The sequence below is a fragment of the Morus notabilis genome, unplaced genomic scaffold, assembly GCF_000414095.1.
Source record: "Morus notabilis unplaced genomic scaffold, ASM41409v2 Scaffold904, whole genome shotgun sequence".
Taxonomy (NCBI): domain Eukaryota; kingdom Viridiplantae; phylum Streptophyta; class Magnoliopsida; order Rosales; family Moraceae; genus Morus; species Morus notabilis.
The window spans coordinates 41,728-62,436 of NW_010366790.1; the positions used below are offsets into that span (position 1 = coordinate 41,728).

The following is a 20,709-nucleotide window of genomic DNA, read 5'->3' on the forward strand; positions in this document are numbered from 1 at the left end:
ATTTTTATTTTTTTTTATTGCGCCAAACACTGTTTTGAAAACGTTTTCATTTTTTTTCTCAAAAAACGTGAAAAATAAAAACTTTATTGCGCCAAACACTGTTTTGAAAACGTTTTCATTTTTTTTCTTAAAAAACGTGAAAAATAAAAACAGAATCAATTACAAACACGGCTAAATTTTTTCACTATAGTATTTTCTCTCATATAAAATTTATTATACAATTTAAATTCTCAACTCGAGTGGTCTCATTTCTTAGCTTTAAAGTTTCAATTTTTTTTTTTTTTTTTGAAGGATGAAGTTTTAATTGAGAGAATGGACATTCATTTTATTATTTTCTTTTTTTTTTGAAAAAATGAAGAAAAAGAGACAATAGACAGTACGTGGGGTAAGGAAAGCCGTTCAAAGAGTCCACCGGGGGGGAGTCAATGTACTGTTGCCTTTTAAATTATTATTCCATTAATCCAACATAAAAGACTACGGGCAAAAAAAGAAAAGGAAAAAGCTGAAGACGTTAGTTTTTCGCGTTTGAACCTGATTTCGTTATAGTACTTTTCTCTAAAAATAATTGAATAAATAAAACTCCAGCCAATAGTCCTCTCATAAAATGTGTATTTAAAATCAACATCATTGATTTAAACTAGACTAAACAGGTAATCAATATTAATGATTTAAATGTGTAAACCAAACGGATTATGAAAAACCCTTTCCAAGGGCACCGTAAGCTATTTGTTTTTCTTTTTTGTTTTTTTTTTCCCCAATAATGTTGCCTTTCGGGAACTTCTGGTTGACCTTATCATCACTCTTCAAAATTTATTATAAGGTCGATGTTTCCCATCCAAAAAAAAATCAAAAACAAAAACAAAAATAAAAATGTGCAAGAATTAAATTCAGACCTCAAGAGAACAGAACATACAAACATAAAAAAATCGGTCAAAGAAATGTGTTACATAAATTTCTGAGTGATTGAAGTATTATCTCAATAAATTAAGGATTTTACGACTTCAATATGTGACACAATAAGCAGTAAAAGAAATAAAATATAGCATGGTCGTATTAAACTCTCTCTCTATCTCTCTCTTGTTATAAGATGAAATATTATTTTCCTTCCTCAATGAAAAATCTGTTACAACAGTGTGGAGTTGCATAAATTAGCCTAGATAAGCTCTAAGGCCTATGAAGCCTGAAAGAGAGGGAGGACCAAAAAAGAAGGGGGCGGGTTCGGTTTTTAGCAGGAAAGTTTCAGTTTTCAGTTTCTGGGCTTGCCAAAATTACTCCACCTTCTTGCTAGTTTTGTCATCATCACCTTCTTGAGATGCTGTTTTTGACTCATCAAACTCCAACAACTGCATATGGCAGAGACCAATATCAGAACGGTAATCAAATCATGCTTTTACTGCCACTTCCCAGCAAACATGCTCAACATTTTAAGCTTTCGTTTTTTGGCTGGTAAAGCTTTTTCGGACACAAAGTGTTCAGGTACGATCATAGAACATATGTTTGCATACTTGAAAGAACAATGCCATAGGGTAGTAGTGGTGACTAATAGAAGGTGGGTCCACAGCATGGGCCCGTTTTTTATTAGCCGTGGTGCCCCTATTAACAAACTAAACCATTTTGTCTCGCTTCAAAACCTTGTGTGTTCTTAAAACGTTTTCAATCAAGTAAAATTACCGGATAAATATTATACTGTCATTCTATAAAACAAAGCTTCAAATGTGTTTTATGCAAAGATATGAATCACACGGGAGAGAGCATAAACAAGAAAGGATATGTGGACAAACCGGTTTGACTTCACCATTCCATATAACGTGCACAGCCAGAAATCCAATAACAGCTGGCACAATATACAACAGTGCAGGCTGAAAACAAAACAAGATACCGTATTAATGAGGATCGCAAAAAACAAAAAGGATCAGGCTGGTGTGCATTAAATGATAATACGAAACAAAATAAATTCAAGAAGAGAAATCTCTTTCAAGCCAGCCTCAAATTCAAGAATGAATTTGACCGTGACATACTTGTAAAAAAAAAAAAAAAAAGGGAAAAGGTTTGACAGTGGTGTGAAAAATTCCTCACGCACAAGGGTATAAAAGAAGACATAAATAGGGTCATGCAGTAGTCACCTGTGCAGCTTGAAACCAATTCATCACAACAATAGTAAGAACCACACCAACAATGTAACCCAAAAATGCACTCTTGAAATACTGACTTTTTCTTCCTCGGGAGACGTCAAATCGCAAAGCCAGGGCGACAAAAATACCTGAAGGGACAATAACACCCTAATCTACTTAAGTAACGTTAACAAAATAAGATAATCCTAATAAATGCTCCTTTCAAGTCGGCCCTAATAGGGTAATCATTAAATTAAAACGAAACAATTTTGCATTTGCAATGTTTAAATCAATCATTCACCACTTTAGCACAGAACCTAAAACCTGATACCAACAAAACAACGAAAGATAATCCACTCGGCTAAATAAAGGGTCGTATAAAACCTGAAGCTCCATGTTTGCATCAAAACAATTTGGTTCAGCTGATACCATTTCACTAGAATATTACCTAACAATTTACCAATCTTTTCCATAATTTCAGGGGATTCTCTTCTGAAATAGAGGACAAAGATAAAATAAAGATTTCAGGATTGGAGAGAAACACGCCAACCACTGGTCCACCCAGGTTATTTTGGTCATAACCAAAATTACAGCTCATCTCTTACCATAAACAAACCATACACGGGAGCAACTAAAAGCAAAACTATTCAAGCCCAACAGACAGATGCGAGGGAGCTCAAGGGGATTGTATTCAACTATTCATCTAATACTACACCTTGGGAGGCAAACAATGGCTCCTTGTACTGTATGTCTTCTTATTCTTGCTATGGGTTATATAAGAAGAATAGTATCCTATTCCTCGTGCAGTAAATAATATCAATGAAACTTTAAAACTTACCAGGAATAACAATGTCCCCAAGTCCAAGCATAGAAAATGGTCGTGCAGAATCTGCTGTGGGAAACAAAAGCTGCAAACAACAATTGCGGTTTCCAAAAAAGTTGTAATGAATTCCCAAAGCAGATATATTCTTATTGTCCAGATAAGCTATACGTTATAAAAAGAAGTATAGACTAAGCTGGAATACAAACCTTTATAGGAGCATCAAACGATTTTGCAACACTAACCATGACAGGAGTGAAGAATACCCAGAAAATATCATACACAAAGAGTCCAGCCTGCAAAGATTAGATGGAGAAGTGTGAAATAAAAAGGTCAGAAACAAGAAGATATGTACACTTGCTTCAAATAGTAGAGGACTAGCCAACCAAAAAATGAAAAGCGTAAAGGTAAATAATTAAATATAAAAAAAAAATACGAAAATTTAGGAGTATATTTTGAAATAGCACGCAAAACATCATAAAACACTAAAGTTTGAGGCAGAAAGCGCCGGAGTGGGATGATAAATATAGAAGCTGGAATTAATACAAAAGTGCTATCTTCTGCAGCAAAGGCACAGCACCATGCTAGCTGGGACAAACATAAAAAATACACTAGATACAACAATGCTAGTAAAATACATTCACACTTGAAGAGTTCAACTTCTTACCAAGAGGATAGCACCAGTTTTGAAAGACCCAAGAGAAAGCATTTCAATTCCCTGCAAATAACAAAAAAAAAAAAAATGACGCACGTAAGCAAGAATACCTTTATAGTTCTGTGCACAACAAAATGAAGCATATTTTCACAAGGTTAAGATCACAATGTAGGAATATCAAGACGAGCAATTTCTAAATAATGAGACTAGACACATAGATAACCATCGAGGAAAACTAATAATAAGAAGACGAGAATGATTTTAAATGAATGGCGCCAAACCTGAATGCAAAAGGCCAGGCCTAATATATTATTAGCAAGCCAGTGCTTCTGTGAAGCATACCATGCACAGAAAAAGGTTCCAGGAATGGCAGCAACAATCTGAGATCTTGTAAACTCGATCTCCAAAGCTGTGTAAGAAAGGTGTAAGGAAAATATCATTCTGCATGATGCCAACAAGATAATGTCAACTAGATCAAATAAACCTTGTGCCATAAAGCTAAACTGTTGTAGAAGACTCATATCACACACTCCATTCAAACAGCAAATTCTACAATGTCTAGTAAAAGAGGTTGATGAAACTTATCCTGGGAGAAAATAATAATTTGTATTAGTTAGGAGCATGAAACCCGAAACTATCATCTTCCCAGGGAATGCAATATCTCAAAATATCTTATGACACTTAGTGTCAAACTATCATCACTATCATTTCAGCTCACAACAGCCTTAAGATAGTAAATACAACTTTGGTACATTAAAAGTGATCTTATTCATAGACTAAGATATATTTTTCTATAAAAGAGAGACAGAAGCCAGAAACAGAGTTACAGAAAGGATATTGTAATAAAGAAAAGCTATATTGCTTTTTTAAATCATGGAAACCAAAACATTAGCACTTCGGAAAAATAAGATCTAGATGTTTCTAGAAGTCCAGTCCATCAAGATGCAGTCAATGTAATAAAAAATGAAACATTGACTGGAAATAAGGTCACATACAACAGAAATATGGGAAACGCCATATAATAGCATCATCATTCCAATGCGTTGGTAAAAAACGTTTGATAGCAGGTAACAATGTTGCCCTGTACAAAGCAAAAGGGAGAGTTAATGATATAACAACATCATCAAGCAAATAAGTAACTATATTTCCAACAATTATTGAGCTTCGAAAATAGAACTTACGATAGAGCAACGATTCCAAGAACAAAGAAGTAGCATGTCAACACAGCGTTAACCAAGTCTTTGGATAAGAACTTAAATAGTAAAAACAGTGATAGAAGCATCGCACTTCCAACAAATGGGAAGCGCATGGCATGCTCATTTGACATTGTCTCCTGCATAAGTAAACATCCATCAATAAGACTTGATATTGGTCATGAAGAAAACAATGGATGTGCTCGCGAAACATGGATGCTGTACTTACTGAAGGTGGAGTTGGCTTCACCGATCGGTAGCAACCCACATAAACAGTGAGGCATGCAGTCAAGACAACATTTAAATTAGGATCTACCTTCATAACAAGCGGTGCTAATGTTAAACCTGCAGCAAAAGACAACGCCCAATGAGTTATTGATACGAGTCAGCACCCCTATACCAGCAAGGATTAACAACATAAATTTTTCTTTTCATTTCTGACTAATCATTCCATTGAACTTCTTCTACAAGGACCTCCAGAGAAACAAATTTCTTTTAAAAGATAATCCTTTCCAACAGTTTCATGCCTTCCCAGAAATGGAGGGTGAACATACGATTTATTCAGCAAAAAACATTTACAACATTTCACATCACCAATGCACTCCAACAGAAAAAAGGCAACCAAAAGAATACAGAATTGAAGCTGATTCTATCTCTTCAAAAACAACTTTGCGCGTGAAATCCCATTTCAATAATAAAGGACATTTAATCTTAATAGGATTTATCTCCATGTTGAAGATTTATGCAAAGATTCCAACGTCAGAAAGCAATGTGAATCATTTGGACAACAACAAAGTCAAATGTAATGTTTTACAAGTTTTTCCCTCCCATTTCACGGGCCCAATGGCACAGTAATAATTGAAGGAAGAGCAAGAAGAAGAAGAAGAACAGAAAACCCTCAGCCCCAAAATCGAAAAACATTCAATCAAAATTTAGCGAAATCCGGGAATAGCATAAAATGGCGAACCTGCTAAAGCAAAATTTGCTATACGCTCAGAGTTCTTCATCGTTGTATATAATTATTCGAGAAAACACCTTCAGAAAGTAAAAGCTGAAAACTTTGACCAAATTCGCCTCCTCAGCAATCAAAAGCCCTATCAAAGAAATAAATCAAACCGCGTCAAAATCCAAAATTCCACAGATCACACGAGAAATTTCAATCAAAATTCTGTCATGAAAAAATGCTCTACAAATACACATATAAATAAACACATATTTATACACAGACACAGATATAAATACATACACAAAATTCATATGAATCATAAAATTGCATCGAAGAAACGAGTTAGCCATACCAGTCCGTGGAGGATCAAATGGTTTCTCTCCGTCGCAGATCGGAGGGGAAACGCCGAGCCGAGAGAGAGAGAGTGAGAGTGAGAGAGAGGGGAGAGAAAAGGGATACGGGATTTTTTGATAATTTGCAGATTGCAGATTTAGGGTTTTACCAGAGGGAAGCCATGGTTGGGTTAATGAGCAAAGGTTACTTAACACAGTTGTGACCACCGAACAGCCCCGTTATGTAAGCTTTCTCACCCGCCAATGAGGAATGGTTTTCTGTGACAGTTGTTTGAAGGACGGACCAGTAAGACACTCATAGTGACACGTGGTTGATTATGGTTGGTCTGTCGTGGGGAAATTAGAATACGAGCTGTTACGTCGTAATTATATTTGGCGTCGTTTGGTAAATTTCCTTTGTATGCAATATAAGGCGCCAGTCAGAAAGTTGACGCCAGAAATGATAGCTTTCGAGGGAGCCACGTCTAATGAGGTATATCAGCCAATTAGATTGTGCCAAGATGTACTTTGAGGAATGAAAATGAAAAATATCTTTAAAATTATATTTTACTACCCTGTAATTTTTAATTTATTACATTAGTATTTTATAATAACATCAAACAGAAATAGGTATTTTGTATTTGTATAAAATTACCTTCCAGCACTTTAGAGGCCTCTTTTGGAATAAAAAAGGGGTTCAATATGTCTTTTCACTCTAAAAACATGTTATAGACTAATTATAAAAACTCCCCTCAAACGGTATCTCTCATAACACTTTATCTTTTAATTTTTAAAAAATAATATTTGTTTCTTCTGAATAATAAAATATTAATAAAAAACTCATCCGTTAGTTTTTCTAATAGAATTTGACATTTATTTTATTATTTTGAGGTATTTTAGTAGTTCTATAGTTTAAAATTTAATATAAATTTAAAATTAATTTAAATTTAAATTTTAATTATGATACATCCATAATTGATTGAATATAAGTTGAAAATTTTATAAATCTTTTTTTTGGTGGAAATAAAAAAAATTTATGAAGCTTTTTTTAATATTTAAATTAGTTTAAATTCAAATTAAATTTAAATCATAAAATTACCGAAATACCTTCAAATAATAAATTAAATGTCAATTTCAGTTAAAAACCTAATAGATGAGACTTTTTGTTAGCATTTCATTGTTTAGGGAGAAAAGACGTTACATTTTAAAGGTTATGGAGTAAAGTGTTATAAATGGTATAATTCAGGAACAATTTTTGTAATTAAAGAAAAATAAAATTTCACATAATTCTTTAGATAAATGTTAGCATCACATTTTTTTCACTCTCTTTCTCATTTTTATATTTATTATTTGACATGTAGACTCTATTATCTTATTTTTGTTTAAATAATAATATATTATTTTAGTAAAGATAAACCATTTGATTCAATAATTGATATAAAATATCTTAAATTTCCAATAAGTTTTATTGGATGCAAATATTTTTTCAAAGTCATGATAGGGAGTTTCTTTACAGGACCAAGGAAAAAATAAAATGCTTACACTCTCACTTTTAATGATTAAATTCATATAAAATCTATGTGATATGTATTTTTTTTAATTTGATATGATATAACAATAAAAAATTAGTGTTATGAGTACGGAGGTTCTATAAAAAAAAGTCATGTCACAATAATGAAGATTTTAAGGCTTTTTTTTAAAGAAATAGGACTAAAAAAAATAAATTATCATTAATTTTTTATTTTTTAACTTTAAAATTATTATGGTTCATAGTTTATTACAGTATTTTCTCTCAAAAAAATTACACGTAAATTAAAAATGATTCTAATCACATAATTTTAATTCATGAACCATGATTTGAATCATGATTTATTTCAATATTTTTTTTTTACAAAAAATATATATAAATAAAAAATAATTTTAATATTCTAATTCATCAACTACACGTGTGAGTTCTACATATTATTTAAATTGATGAGATTTTAACCATACAACACTAAAAAACTGGCGCTATAAGTAGAGAAGCGATAGAAAGTCCCTTTTCCAGAAGCCCCACTCCTTCCCGGCCATTTTGCTTGCTCAACTTACAGGAAAAGAAATAATGGCGGAGTCTCATTTTCAGTTTCAGCAGCTCAAAACTCTGAGAAAATCTCCCCATTCTCCATGGAAAAAACCCATCTTCATGGCTTATCTCTCTCACCTTCCCAATCACAACTTCAAGTTCGCCTTCTCAAAGTCTTCAACAATCTCTTTCGGTCGCTGCTCACTTTCCCACAGACGCACCGCCATTCTCGACCTCCCTTTTCGTCCTCTCTTCGCCGCCGCTCGTCCTCGCACGCTTTGCAAGATGAGCGATTCCGGTGAACAATCTCTCACGCCATGCCTTTCAAATGGGTTTTGTTGTTTAGTCGCTCTAGAGTCTTACAGTCTATCAGGACTTTCTACAAGCAGTTGGCGTGCGCAAAGAAAAAAAGAAGTTGGTTACTTTTAATACGTTTTAGCCGTGGATTATTACTGAATTTAGTACAGTTTTAACTGGAGAACTATCATCAGTATATTTTGGATTTTGTTCGAATAAATTTAGGTGGCCGAATATCGTCATCGAGAGACACACACACACACGCACGCACGCACGCACGCACATGTATGTGTATCATGTTCAAAAAAATTGAGAAAGATGTGAGTGGGTTTCATGTAAAAATAAAATATTGGGTTTTCTTCATTTTGCTACTTGTTCTTTTTACAATTAGTATTCTGTAGGAGACTGATATATGCAACTCTGTTACGTTATGCGTGTATGTTAGATAAATAAAATATTGGGTTTTCTTCATTTTGCTACTTGTTCTTTTTACAATTAGTATTCTGTAGGAGACTGATATATGCAACTCTGTTACGTTATGCGTGTATGTTAGATAAATAAAATATTGGGTTTTCTTCATTTTGCTACTTGTTCTTTTTACAATTAGTATTCTGTAGGAGACTGATATATGCAACTCTGTTACGTTATGCGTGTATGTTAGATATAATGTCACAGCTGGAACTTGGGAAGCCAGAAGAACGCCGAAAACCGCATAAGCAAGTGACTGGAATTTTCTGGATTATACTTCTCAATCTAGGAATATATGCAGCTGATCATGTGTTTCAGGTAGTGATTTATGCCTTCTGCTTTTATTGGTTGGTGTATTTGTGTTACATTGAAAGTTAGATAAAGAGGGAAGCACGGCATCCAAGACCATTTGATGTTGATTTTCTTGTGCTTAATGGGAAAGACATTTGTGAAAGGAACATTTGTATGGGATACACTCACCATCACTACTCTTCTTGTATTGTATTGTACTATATTATATAGCAGTGGCAGTCAAGCTGACACAAGAATTTCTATGCTTTCCTTTAGGTTCGTGCAATAAAAGATCTATACCTGTACCACGGTTATCCTGAGTGGTACCAGTTTCTGACTGCGACTTTCTGCCATGCTGATTGGTAAGACCGGGCAGCATACCAGTCATATGATAAAACTATACTTCTTTGTAACGGCTATTCAGACCAATTTAATTTCTACAACTTTAGGCTTTTAACTTTTTTTATCTACAATTTAATTTCTAAAACTATATATATATATATATATATATTTTGTTAAATCTGTGCATCATTTTCAGGAGACATCTTTCTAGCAACCTTTTCTTCTTATACATTTTTGGTGAGGATCTCATTCTTCTTTTGCAAGTATTGAAGGTTTATTATTTACAAGAGCAGGCATTAAATTGATGGAACTTTCTTCCGCTAACAGGAAAACTTGTTGAAGAAGAGGAAGGAAACTTCGGGTTGTGGCTTTCTTATATTCTTACAGGAGTTGGAGCAAACCTTGTTTCATGGCTGATTCTACCGCGAAATGCAGTTTCGATTGGAGCCTCGGGGGCTGTTTTTGGTTTATTTACAATTAGTGTCTTTGTAAAGGTATCCCAAATGTGGATGCTGCAAGTAAATCTCCTTACATGCGAAAGTTATTAATGTACTTTTTTGTTTTTTATGTAGATGTCCTGGGACTGGAGGAAGATCCTTGAAGTGTTTATATTGGGCCAATTTGTTGTAGAAAGGGTGAGATATTCTTTTTGACATTCAACTTAGGTGCGTTGGAGCTAATAACGAACTTTTTGTTGATGTTGTTATACTAAACCCATAATTAAACTACTGAATTTTTAATAACTTTAATGGAGCATAAGGTCTTAATCATTCAAACTGCCGTGATTGGCTCTTGAAATAAGCAGCTAGTAACATATTTTTTAACTTCATGACACTTACCCTGCATTAGAGTCTACTGTAATTTGGCGAGTAAATTTCCAGATTTGCTTTAGTGTCTCAGATTATCCAGTTTGACATGCAAATTTTTCTGGGTCTGAAACATTTGAAAGTTTCAGAGCAGTTCTGGTGGTGGAGAACATAAAGGAATATACGTCTTGATTTGCATGTGGTTGGGGGCATCTATGAGACGGAAAGGTGTATATGGATATTTAACTTAATATGCATGTGGTTGGGGGCATCTATGAGAGAGTGTATATATAGATATCTAATAACCGCATCTGCTTGGACTAAAATTCTCAACGGCTCTTATATGGACATGATAGGTTATGGAAGCAGCCCAAGCTTCCACTGCGTTATCCAGTGGCTTCCGCGGATCCTCTGCGTTGCAAAGCATCAACCACATTGCCCATCTCTCTGGTGCTCTGGTTGGCGTGTTTCTGGTATGGCTTATCAGTAAAGTTCCTTCGGAACCTCCAGATCAAGAAGTATCAAAGTTGCATAGGAAATCGGACAGAAAATAGAAAGATATTTTTTTGTATATCAAAGTATTCTTTATCTTGAAAATGCATATTCCTCAATAGTTCTTTCTGCTTCTGATCTTGTACTAAAATTGTTCCCATAGTAAATGGATTGTGGAAAAAGGCAGAAGAAGGCCTTTGGTGAATCTGCCACAACTGAGGTGAGCGCTGAAAATGCATTGATATAAAACAGTCACGTTGATAGAATTCTAACTTTTTTAAAATTTATAGCCCCTCTATTGAGTGGAGTCACTAGATTTCCCTATAAATTATTTCTCCTACAAATTTAAGCTATTATAAGATAAACCAACATTAGCATTTTAACAATGTACTAAACAAATGCTTATTTTCAAGAATTGTATTAATGAACTAATGAAGTGAATGTTGGTAGCTCCATGATCAGGTACATTAGCCAGGATTCACATAATCTGCAAGCTTAAAAGATGTTAAACGGAAAAGCTCTTTTCCTTATCTTGAGCATTTGAATTATGAATTTCTTATTCGGCGACTTCATTGCATATTGCTTCTGAAAAGCAGATTCTGTGTTTCCTTCAGTTCAATAATACAACCGTAGATGAAGGTGCAAACTTACCATATATGGCAAGCTGCCCTTGTGTTTGCTTTCGGCATATAATTTGCAAGCTTTTCCCAAATTTACAAGTAAAAGGAAGAAAAAATGATTTTGTACCAAAGATTGAGCCTTCCAAGGAAGAAACTCCCTCTCTCATCACCGTTAGGCTTCTTTTAGTTATTGAAGATGACCCTTTTTCAGTATTAGTAAATGCAGTTGGTATCTGCGAGAGATTAGAGTAGGAGGCACTCGAAGAGTTCTTTTGGTGACCCTTTTCTAAGCTCTTCAATGGATTTTTTTCTGTTTCCATTTTATGGCTCTTCCTTTTCTTGTTCACAACAGCCAGCATCCTATTCGCTTCTTTTGTCAATCCAATAGCGCGCCAAGCATCCGCAACGAGAGAGAAAGTAGAATTCTTCGGTTTAATCTTGAACCGTTCCATAACTTGGAGCATCTCTTCCGCTCTCCATGGCTGCTTCGCTTCCCCAAATCCCCATATTAGAGTCTCAAATGTCTTCAGATTTGGAGACACCAAATTCACACATCTCATCGAAAACACCGGCTACATTATCCATACGACCCAAACTGCACCATCCGCTGATGATGGTTGTGAAAAATACAACATTTGGTCGGACTCCCGAGTTAATCATCTGCGTCAAGGCTCTTGTGACGCACATAGCCTTTAGCAAGAATGCTATGTGCATGGGAGTCGGGTTTTACGCCGGCCTTCACCATGTCATCAAAGATTTGCTTGCACTTCTGCATGAATCCTGCTGTGCTCCATGCATTCATGATGGTGCTATACGAGATGACATCTGGTTTGACTCCAAATTCTTCCATCAAATGCATCACCTGCAGATTAACACTCACTGTAATGTCAACTTTAAGTCTATTATCAGAAGGTATAACAGAAACATTTAAGCAATCAGCTAAACAGGGTTTTACTCCTAAAAGCCTGCTCAAACAACTACACATACTAATGTTGAAAATTTCTTCTGTCATGTAGAATTAGCTTCTTCTTCTTCTTCTTAAAAAAAAAAAGAAGGAAGATTATTAAGTTGTGCCTATTAACTCAAAGGTTGGGTGCCTATAAATCAAACACTATTTGACTAAATAATCTGTATTTTTTTTTTCAAAAAAACTAATCACCCACACTTGTATTTTCCCTCACATATAATTAGGAAATAGTTTTACTAACTAGCACCAAAAACTTGCTAGTAGAAAGAAAGAATCAACTCTAGCGTTTGACTATGGTTTTTGTGTATTGCAATTTTTTTTAAGTGATAAAATTACTTCAATAAAAACATCACTAGGGAAACAAAACGGAGACAACTCTGCACTCATGATTCACCTTGTCGACGCCATCTCTGTCCATACCTTTGGCGAAACCCTTAATCAGCGAGTTAAACACGACGAGATTAGGACACAGCCCAAGACCCTTCATCCTATACACAAACCTCAAGCCCTCCTTCAGCTTCCCTTCTTTACAATACCCACTTATGATTGTACCACAAGTTCTCTCATCAGGCTGCACACCATTATCCTGCATTTCCAAGATCATGCCCTCGGCGCGATCAGTCTCACCCATCTGAGCATATACCGTCGCCATCGTATTATAAGTAACAGCATCAGGTTTCATTCCAGAAGCTACCATCTTATGCATCACATTCCAAGCCTCCTCAATGTTCTTCACCCTGCACCATGCCTTGACAAGTATATTGTAAGTCCTAATATCGGGTTCCACATTTTCCTCAAGTGACATCATCTCCAAGATTTTCCGCGATTCTTCAGGTCTACCAGCAATCCCGCACCCTTTGATCAGAGTGTTGTATGTTCTAGTAGCGGGTTTGAGTCTGCTCTCCTTAATCTTCCCAAAAGTTTTCAAGGCTTCCTCTATGTTCCCAGCTTCACATAAAGCATTTATAACAGCATGAAAGAACACTACATCAGGTTGCATTATGCTTTCTTCCACCCGTGATACGATCTCGGGGATCGATTGGAACTGCTTCTGAGCTGTCAAAGCAGCAAGGAGGGTTGTGTAGGACACAAGTGATGGTTTGTGACCTCCTTCAATCAATCCATCATAGATGGATTGAGCTTCCTGGGGTTTCCCCCTTTGAATAAGAATTTTCATTAGTTTTGTTCTTGATTGCACAACTCTGCAACTTCCTTTTGTTGTGCAGAAACTGCAGTGGGGCTGATCAGTCTGGGAATCTGAAGACTTTGGAATTGGACGCAATTGATTTTTGTCATTTGGATAACTTCCCTGTTATGCAAAAAGACTTATAAGGTGATATTTAAAAAAAAAAAAAAAAAAAAAAAAAAAAAAAAAAAAAAAAAAAAAAAAACTATTTAGTCCTTGATAAATAATCATAATGGCATGCAACATAGCAGCAAAGAACCAAATAATTAGTTTCAAAAACATGTCAATATGATACTTAAACCTACGTCCTAAGAAAATTACTTTAAAATATGCTATTTGCATGTTAAGTATGATTAGTTCTCCAATAATTTTTTCTTCAAAACCAAAATGATAAGAGGAAGAAAGTGAGGTTATATAACGGCTTTTTGGTGCACAGGATTATAACACTAGACTGGGATAATGGATATTTATCCCATATATATATATATATATATTTTTTTTTTTGAGAAAGATTTTTATCCTATATTTGGTCCAATTGTCTAGGACAACAGGATTCAATTGGATAGGATAATTTCAAGGACTGGACTGGAGTGTATTGGAAAGGATTTTGAACTGATACTATCCCATGTTAGTAACTCATAGGATTGGAGAGAACGTTGTAATTTATATAATTTATGAAAATAATAAACCAAAATTTTTCCCCTCAAAAAACGAATTTTTAGATTTAGTTTCACGTTTGATTAAAATAAAAGATTTTTTTAAAAAATAAATAATAATCCAAAATTAAGTAATAAGTGAAAAATATATGCAAAAAAGAATTAGCTTATATCTAAGAAGAATACGTATTAGATTTGAAGACCTATAGCCTCTATCAAAAATGAAAATATATTAAAACAAAAAAGAAAAGAAGACCCAAAGACTTGTTTGATTCATAAGTTTAAACATAAAAATTTAAATAGAAATTTAAATTTTGTGAGAGAAAAACAATAACAAATAGGTTTAAAATGTAATGCATTGCAAATCATAACAAAAAAAGAAAAAAAAAAAGGGAAAAAAAGATAAAGATAATGAACTAGATAGATTTGTGGTCGTGAATGGGAAACGGGTAACCCCTACTAACCGGTTTTCTTCAAACGTGAGATAAAAATGTGTAATCCCAGTCATCCTCAAACTGGAGTGTACTGGATAAGTCTTATCCGGCCCAGTCTTATCCGGCCCGGGACCCAATCCTCTGAGAGGAGGATTCGAGTTTCCCACAAAAGAAGCACGGGATTACGGAGTCCCTCGTCCCTCCCAATTCCGTGGGCAAGTTGATCTCCCAATTTCTTCTTCTGCTTCGTTAGGGATTAATCTCTCTTCTATTTTTCGGACAATTTGATCAAATTCTTCTCATATTTTCACATTTTAGCTTCTATTCGCTCACTATATTTTTCTTCTTCTCAGGTTCACAATTTTTCTTTCGTTCTGCGCAAATCCGTGATGCTCAAAGAGGGCTCGTCTTCCGGGTTCTAGGGCTAGCTTGTGTTAATAATCAGGTAATGTGAGTATCTCCCAGAAATTTTGAATTCATATTTTGAAGACTTTTGTTTAAATCATTATTGACATTATTTGTCTTTCTTCATTCCGAGCTTTAAATTTTGAATATCCTGTGTTCAAATTATGGTGGTTTATTGAGATTCTAAAGTGTACCATTAGAAAATTTCTCTCTCTCTCTCTCTCTCTTTTTTCCTTAATTTCTGTTTATAGTTACAAAATTAGGTCTGCTACTGCGTTTGTTGCATGATTTCTTATTGCTTGGACGATTTTTGTGTTATCTCTTAGTAAAAATGACTTAATAAGAAGTTACTTTTTCTAAATTTTAATTTGCAAAATGACTTCAAAACGAGTCAGTGCGACTACTTTTTATACTGCGTGACCAAGTGATCGAGTCAAAATTAAAAAGATCATTTTGTTAATTTCACTTTACTGATTACTAATAATCTTCTCTTTCTTTTCAAATTAATGGATAGCCAATCATTCAATGAAAATGGTATATACTCTATAGGATAGTCAACTTAGTAAACTCATAGGCATGGTGGATTTTGATGTAAGAGAGTTTTGAAGATGATGATGGCTTCTATTTTTAGCTCCACCAAGTTAGTTGAATCACTTCCTACTGTTTCTCCTCAACTAACACGAAGTAGTGGCTGCACATAAAAGTTTCAATTATTTACTTGTTAACTTATCTTTGAACTTAGAAAGTATTTATCAAACTATTGCTACTCTGATAAATAAAAATTAAAAAATACAACACTTATCCTTTCTTGAATTAGCAGAGGATCATTCCAAATATATTTTCTTTCTTTGAGTTTACTTGAACATTGTCTGCATTTCTATCTATGTGAAAAAATACACTCATTGGTTTCTATGTATGCGAAGTGATGCACTCATTCCCAACTCATTGTGGCATAATTGGGACGTTCAAGCCAAAGTGCTAGACTTCTCTGTGTATTTTTCATACTTATGTTCTTGTTTAGTTTTGTATTTGGATTGCTTTCTTTTTGTTTAATTAACAATTTGTGTTTAAATGCTCTTTGGAAATATGTAAAAGATTGTTATGTACTGAATAAGGCTCATAGGAGGATTTGAACACACAAAACTGTTGGCCTTTTGGCAGATTGGGTGAGATTGTGTTTTGATTGATTTGTGTAGGAATGGCATTTAGAGGTAACAATCAGATTGAGCAAGGAAAAAAAGGGGCTAGGCGTACATGGACAAAACAGGAAGAAGAAGCATTGGTAGGCATCCTCAAAGATTTAGTTGCACGAGGACATCGTTGTGAAAATGGAAGTTTCAAACCTGGCACAAACCTTATCATAGAGAAGGCTTTGACTGATACTTTTCCTACATGCGGATTAAAATCTACGCCTCATATAGACTCCAAAATGAAAGTTTGGAGAAAAAATTATAGTATAGTTTTTGATATGGTTAGCAAGAGTGAGTTTAGATGGAATGATGTGCATAACTGTGTGGAGGTTGACAGTGATGAAGTATGGGAAACATATGTGCAGGTTCGATACTATAAACTTTTTGCTATTGCATAAATAATATGTGTTATATTTCAATTTTCAACTTATTCATTCTTTTTGCAGCACCATAAAGAGGCACGGGGTTGGAGAGGAAAGCCTTTTCCATTTTACGACAAACTTCAGAACATCTTTGGAATTGACCATGCAACTGGAAGGGGTATTGAGACGCTTGCTAATACGGTTGACGACATTGAACGAAATGAGACCCACACTAATGATCTTGAAGTAGAAGAAGAATGTGTTCCATCTACAGACAACCAAACATCAAGTACTAACTCGATTCAATCGTCACGTCGAAAGAGGAGAAGATCATATGACAATAGAAGTGATGGCTTGGAGAAACTTGCTGAATCTCTTGTCAAAATGATGGATAAATCAAATACACAGGTGAAAATGATAGTTCATGGCTTAGAGGATGCCATACAAAAGAAAGATGATGATCAATATAATTTCATATGGAATGGTCTTACAAAGTTGGATATTCCTATTGATGATCAAATCAAGGCATTGAAGCTCATTGCTCAAGAACCATGGAATGTTAGTGTCTTTAAAGCTTTGGATGATTCAAAGAAGTTGGATTGGGTAAGATCACTCTTGCGAATATCTAAGAAATGAAACCTACTAACTTTTGTGTGTTATGAAGTTGTTGGTTCTCATACTTTATGAACAACTTTGGCTATTAGTTTTGCACAATTATGATATTAGACTTTATATTTGTCATTCGGTCTATATTATACTTTGTGGTGAACCATTAAGATAATGCGGATAATATAGTTCCACTATCAATTTTATATATGCAAATTTGCATGAATTGGATTTTTAATAGATATTTTTAAAGATTTTAACTAATCATTTTTTTAAAGTCAAGAGAAGATTCCCATCTGAACCATCAGATTTCACATTTTTTGTTTACATATTTATCAATTTAGCATTACTATTTTTATTTTGTTAAAACATTTACAGTTATTAAAGTTAGAAGTGATATTCAATTGTATTCCTATCCTAAAAGTACAACACTCAACACAGGATAGAATTAACCACAATTAAATGAAGTCTTTTCCTATCCAAATATCAATAATATCCTATCCTGTCACCAAGCGGATAAAAACTCAATATGCAAGGTCTTATGATCTCATCCTACTTTGAAGATAACTGGAGACAAGATTGGAAGTTGGAACATCGAACTTAACCATACCATGAAAACAAAACATTATGATTCGATCTACACATATTATATGATTCCTTAAATTAAAAAAAAATAAAAAATAAAAAAACGCAATTTTTGCGTTCTTCCAAAATGTTACCTACCAAAAGCACAGCACATTTTCCCTTTATCTGCAATTTCTCTACTCATTTCCACTTAGAATTTTCCAAAAAGAAAAGAAAAAGCATTCGAAATGATCTGTGAATTGTATAACCAAATTCACCAGCCCCAAGTAGTTCACCAACAAAATACTTCATTACGCAATTACGCAAATATGAGCCAACAACTATTGAATTGGTAAAACATTTTTTTACCAAGTCCCCTGCCTAACCCGCCTAAATACCAAAAGCCATCTTACCTTAAAAAGGGCGTTTTTATTTTTTGCCCTGAAAAAAAGGGGGTTTTGTTGCTGCCAATAAAACACAAAATACGAAGGGTATGTTCTTTTGTCCAAAAAATTCAAAAAAAGACAACTCGAGTTTCAATTTTATTTAAATTTACGTTCTTTGGCCCCGTTCATTTCGCTGATTCGAGTTTAGAATTTGAGTTTTGCTACAGTAAAAAGCTCTCACAAACAATCACATCTAACTTTTTTGCTACAGTAAAAAGCTCTCACATAAAGTCACATCTCAACTCGAATTAAAAACTCGAATCAACGAACTAAACAGGCCAAGTTTCAACTTTATTTAATTTTACTCAACTTTATTCAAGTTACAACTTCAACTCAAATTATAACTCAAATTCAACTCAAAAATTACACTTAAGTTACATTCTAAAAGAACAACTCCGAAGTAAATAAAACTTAAAAAAAAAAAAAAACCATATAATTTCAGTACGGTACTTTAACGTAAAACACTCTGACCATAAGTGCATGTTGTACGACAAGTACATTACCTTTTTCACAATTGGTGTCGTTTCTTGACGTTTTGGGGTGGGTCTTGAGAGTGCCTTTTCTCTGCGTAATTCTCCCGTAACCTCTCTTCCTTTCATTTTACACTCTTTACTCTTTCCAGTCAAAGAGAGAGAGAGAGAGGGATTCTTCTATTTCTACATACCTTTGTAGTTATAATGGATGGCAATTGGAAAGATATATTACCAAATATATCCAGCAGCAGGAAGGAGCGGAAGGACTAGGGACAGAAGATAAGAGGGAGAAAGTGAGGGGCTCTGAAAATTTTTAAGAAATAGTAATATATATTTTAGGATACTTTCAAATTTGTCGTGAATGAAAAATTGACAACCTCTACGGTGGAATAAAAAAAAATCTATCGGTAAAATTTTATCTTTTTAACTCTTGAATTAATTTAACAACTGTTAAATTTGTATAAATTTATATTAAAAATTTATTATATAACACATAATTATTTTTACTATAAATTTAACTGTTAAAATATTAATCTAACAACTAAAAATAAAAATTCTACCGATGAAGTTTTTTGAGTCTCATAGTAAAGAATGCAAAAAAACAAAATAATAATAATAAAAAAAAAGGAAAAAAAAATAAATCTAGCTAAACAACTGGGTGGATTTTTTGTTTAGCAAAAAAAAGGAAAAAAAAGCCTAGGTGGATTTTTTTATTATTATTTTGTTTTTGGCTTCACTAGGACTAGGATTCAGAGTTGGTCCTATATACGGGACAATCATATGATTGTAGTATTGGGATAGAAAATGATACTATAGTGCCCTAATTCATTAGAGAATAATGAACAAACCGTAATTCTCAAAAAAAAAAAAAAAAAAAAGGAACGGTAATATCAGTTTAATACATTTTTTTTTGGAATAAAAAGAAGATCTTAAAAGTCTCCCTTGCCACTGAAATAAGTTGCAAAATATCTATATAATATGACACGCATTATTATATAACTAAATCATAAAAAATATTTATATTTTTTAACAGATTTAATTTTTTAATTTGAATTGAGATGTGACATTTTTTTAAAATTTTTAACTGTTACAAAATAAATTAAATGTAATATTTTTTAAGGGCTTTTAACTGTAAATATTTAAAATTAAAAATTCAAATCAGTAAAATAAATGAGACCAATCTCGATATATAAGAACAATTGACCCTCAGCAACAAATCGATTCAACAGAGCACAATATAATGAAACACAAAAAGGGTAGAAAAAATGTGCGCTTAATTCTTTGATGGGAAAATGCAAAGACGCGCTAATAATCAAGTTCTCAACCGTACTCTTTTAACGTCACTTCAAAAAATCGATAAAAAAACTCTATTGGTAAATTGGTCACGTACAACAACACTATAATAAAAATAATAATAATAATAAAAAAACAACAACTTTTGCAGATTGTACATTAAAGAGACTATACATTTGTTATTAATACATCATACGAGTTATAACTCACATAACATGACACGATAGAGATCTCGACACCATTATTCTACGAAAACAAAAGTGTCAAAAAAAGGGTACCAACACCAAGGACTGATGATGCGCCACCGTCAAACATCCCTACTCTCCCTAGTTCGACGAGGCCGATCGTATGAGTGATATTTTGTATAGTACTTGGTCTTTATGGGAATTTCATAACGAGACACGAGTTTCTTTTTCTTTTTCGTGCAATAACAAGAGCAAGAGACAGACTCCCCGCAATTCCTAAAAAGACGATTGTACCCCTACCAACCCTGCTGTTTTTCATTTTCCTCCTTGAGCTCCTTTTACTTCTCCTCCTCCCCTTCAGTTCTTCAAAATCCACTCCTTCCTGGCACCTGAAAACAAGTTTCTCGTGGGAAAAGAGAGAATTCCGCGGATTTCTGAAGCCGGAGAAAACGGATTTTCCTTCTTGTTTTCTTTCTCAATACACAGAGAACAAAACGTCTTCCCCAC

The 20,709-nt window shown here is 33.9% G+C and overlaps 4 protein-coding genes across 6 annotated transcripts; 2 read left to right on the forward strand and 2 right to left on the reverse strand.

Moving 5' to 3' along the window:
* Positions 1-939: 939 nt before the first annotated feature.
* On the reverse strand, positions 940-6,311 carry LOC21385391 (signal peptide peptidase). Its single transcript, XM_010111160.2, has 12 exons — positions 6,078-6,311; positions 5,747-5,873; positions 5,009-5,124; positions 4,768-4,919; positions 4,582-4,667; positions 3,868-3,995; positions 3,599-3,649; positions 3,141-3,227; positions 2,950-3,019; positions 2,124-2,260; positions 1,782-1,859; positions 940-1,343 (listed from the first exon to the last, which is right to left on the reverse strand). The coding sequence occupies exons 2-12, from the start codon at positions 5,784-5,786 to the stop codon at positions 1,269-1,271; spliced, it is 1,020 nt and encodes a 339-aa protein (XP_010109462.1). The 5' UTR covers positions 5,787-5,873; positions 6,078-6,311; the 3' UTR covers positions 940-1,268.
* A 1,757-nt stretch (positions 6,312-8,068) lies between these two features.
* Positions 8,069-11,103, forward strand: LOC21385392 (rhomboid-like protein 11, chloroplastic). 2 transcript variants are annotated; one of them, XM_010111161.2, is made up of 7 exons: positions 8,069-8,417; positions 9,078-9,202; positions 9,452-9,537; positions 9,714-9,754; positions 9,845-10,011; positions 10,090-10,152; positions 10,680-11,103. In XM_010111161.2, the coding sequence occupies exons 1-7, from the start codon at positions 8,159-8,161 to the stop codon at positions 10,875-10,877; spliced, it is 939 nt and encodes a 312-aa protein (XP_010109463.1). In that variant the 5' UTR covers positions 8,069-8,158; the 3' UTR covers positions 10,878-11,103. The 2 variants fall into 2 exon arrangements, with proteins under 2 accessions (XP_010109463.1, XP_024029943.1); XM_024174175.1 differs by lacking the exon at positions 10,680-11,103 and adding an exon at positions 10,473-10,485 and having other exon boundaries at positions 10,090-10,182.
* Positions 11,104-11,375: 272 nt separating this feature from the next.
* LOC21385394 (pentatricopeptide repeat-containing protein At5g25630) lies at positions 11,376-18,856 on the reverse strand. Its single transcript, XM_010111163.2, is given in 5 exon segments — positions 11,376-11,975; positions 11,977-12,105; positions 12,107-12,297; positions 12,797-13,711; positions 18,755-18,856. Coding segments are annotated over 5 exon segments (1,881 nt in total). The 5' UTR covers positions 18,851-18,856; the 3' UTR covers positions 11,376-11,425.
* Positions 14,916-17,415, forward strand: LOC21412590. Of its 2 annotated transcripts, none has more exons than XM_024174174.1 (3): positions 14,916-15,128; positions 16,280-16,638; positions 16,720-17,415. In XM_024174174.1, exons 2-3 carry the CDS (start codon positions 16,282-16,284, stop codon positions 17,269-17,271), a joined length of 909 nt encoding a protein of 302 aa, XP_024029942.1. In that variant the 5' UTR covers positions 14,916-15,128; positions 16,280-16,281; the 3' UTR covers positions 17,272-17,415. The 2 variants fall into 2 exon arrangements, with proteins under 2 accessions (XP_024029942.1, XP_024029941.1); XM_024174173.1 differs by having other exon boundaries at positions 14,916-15,123.
* Positions 18,857-20,709: the final 1,853 nt, after the last annotated feature.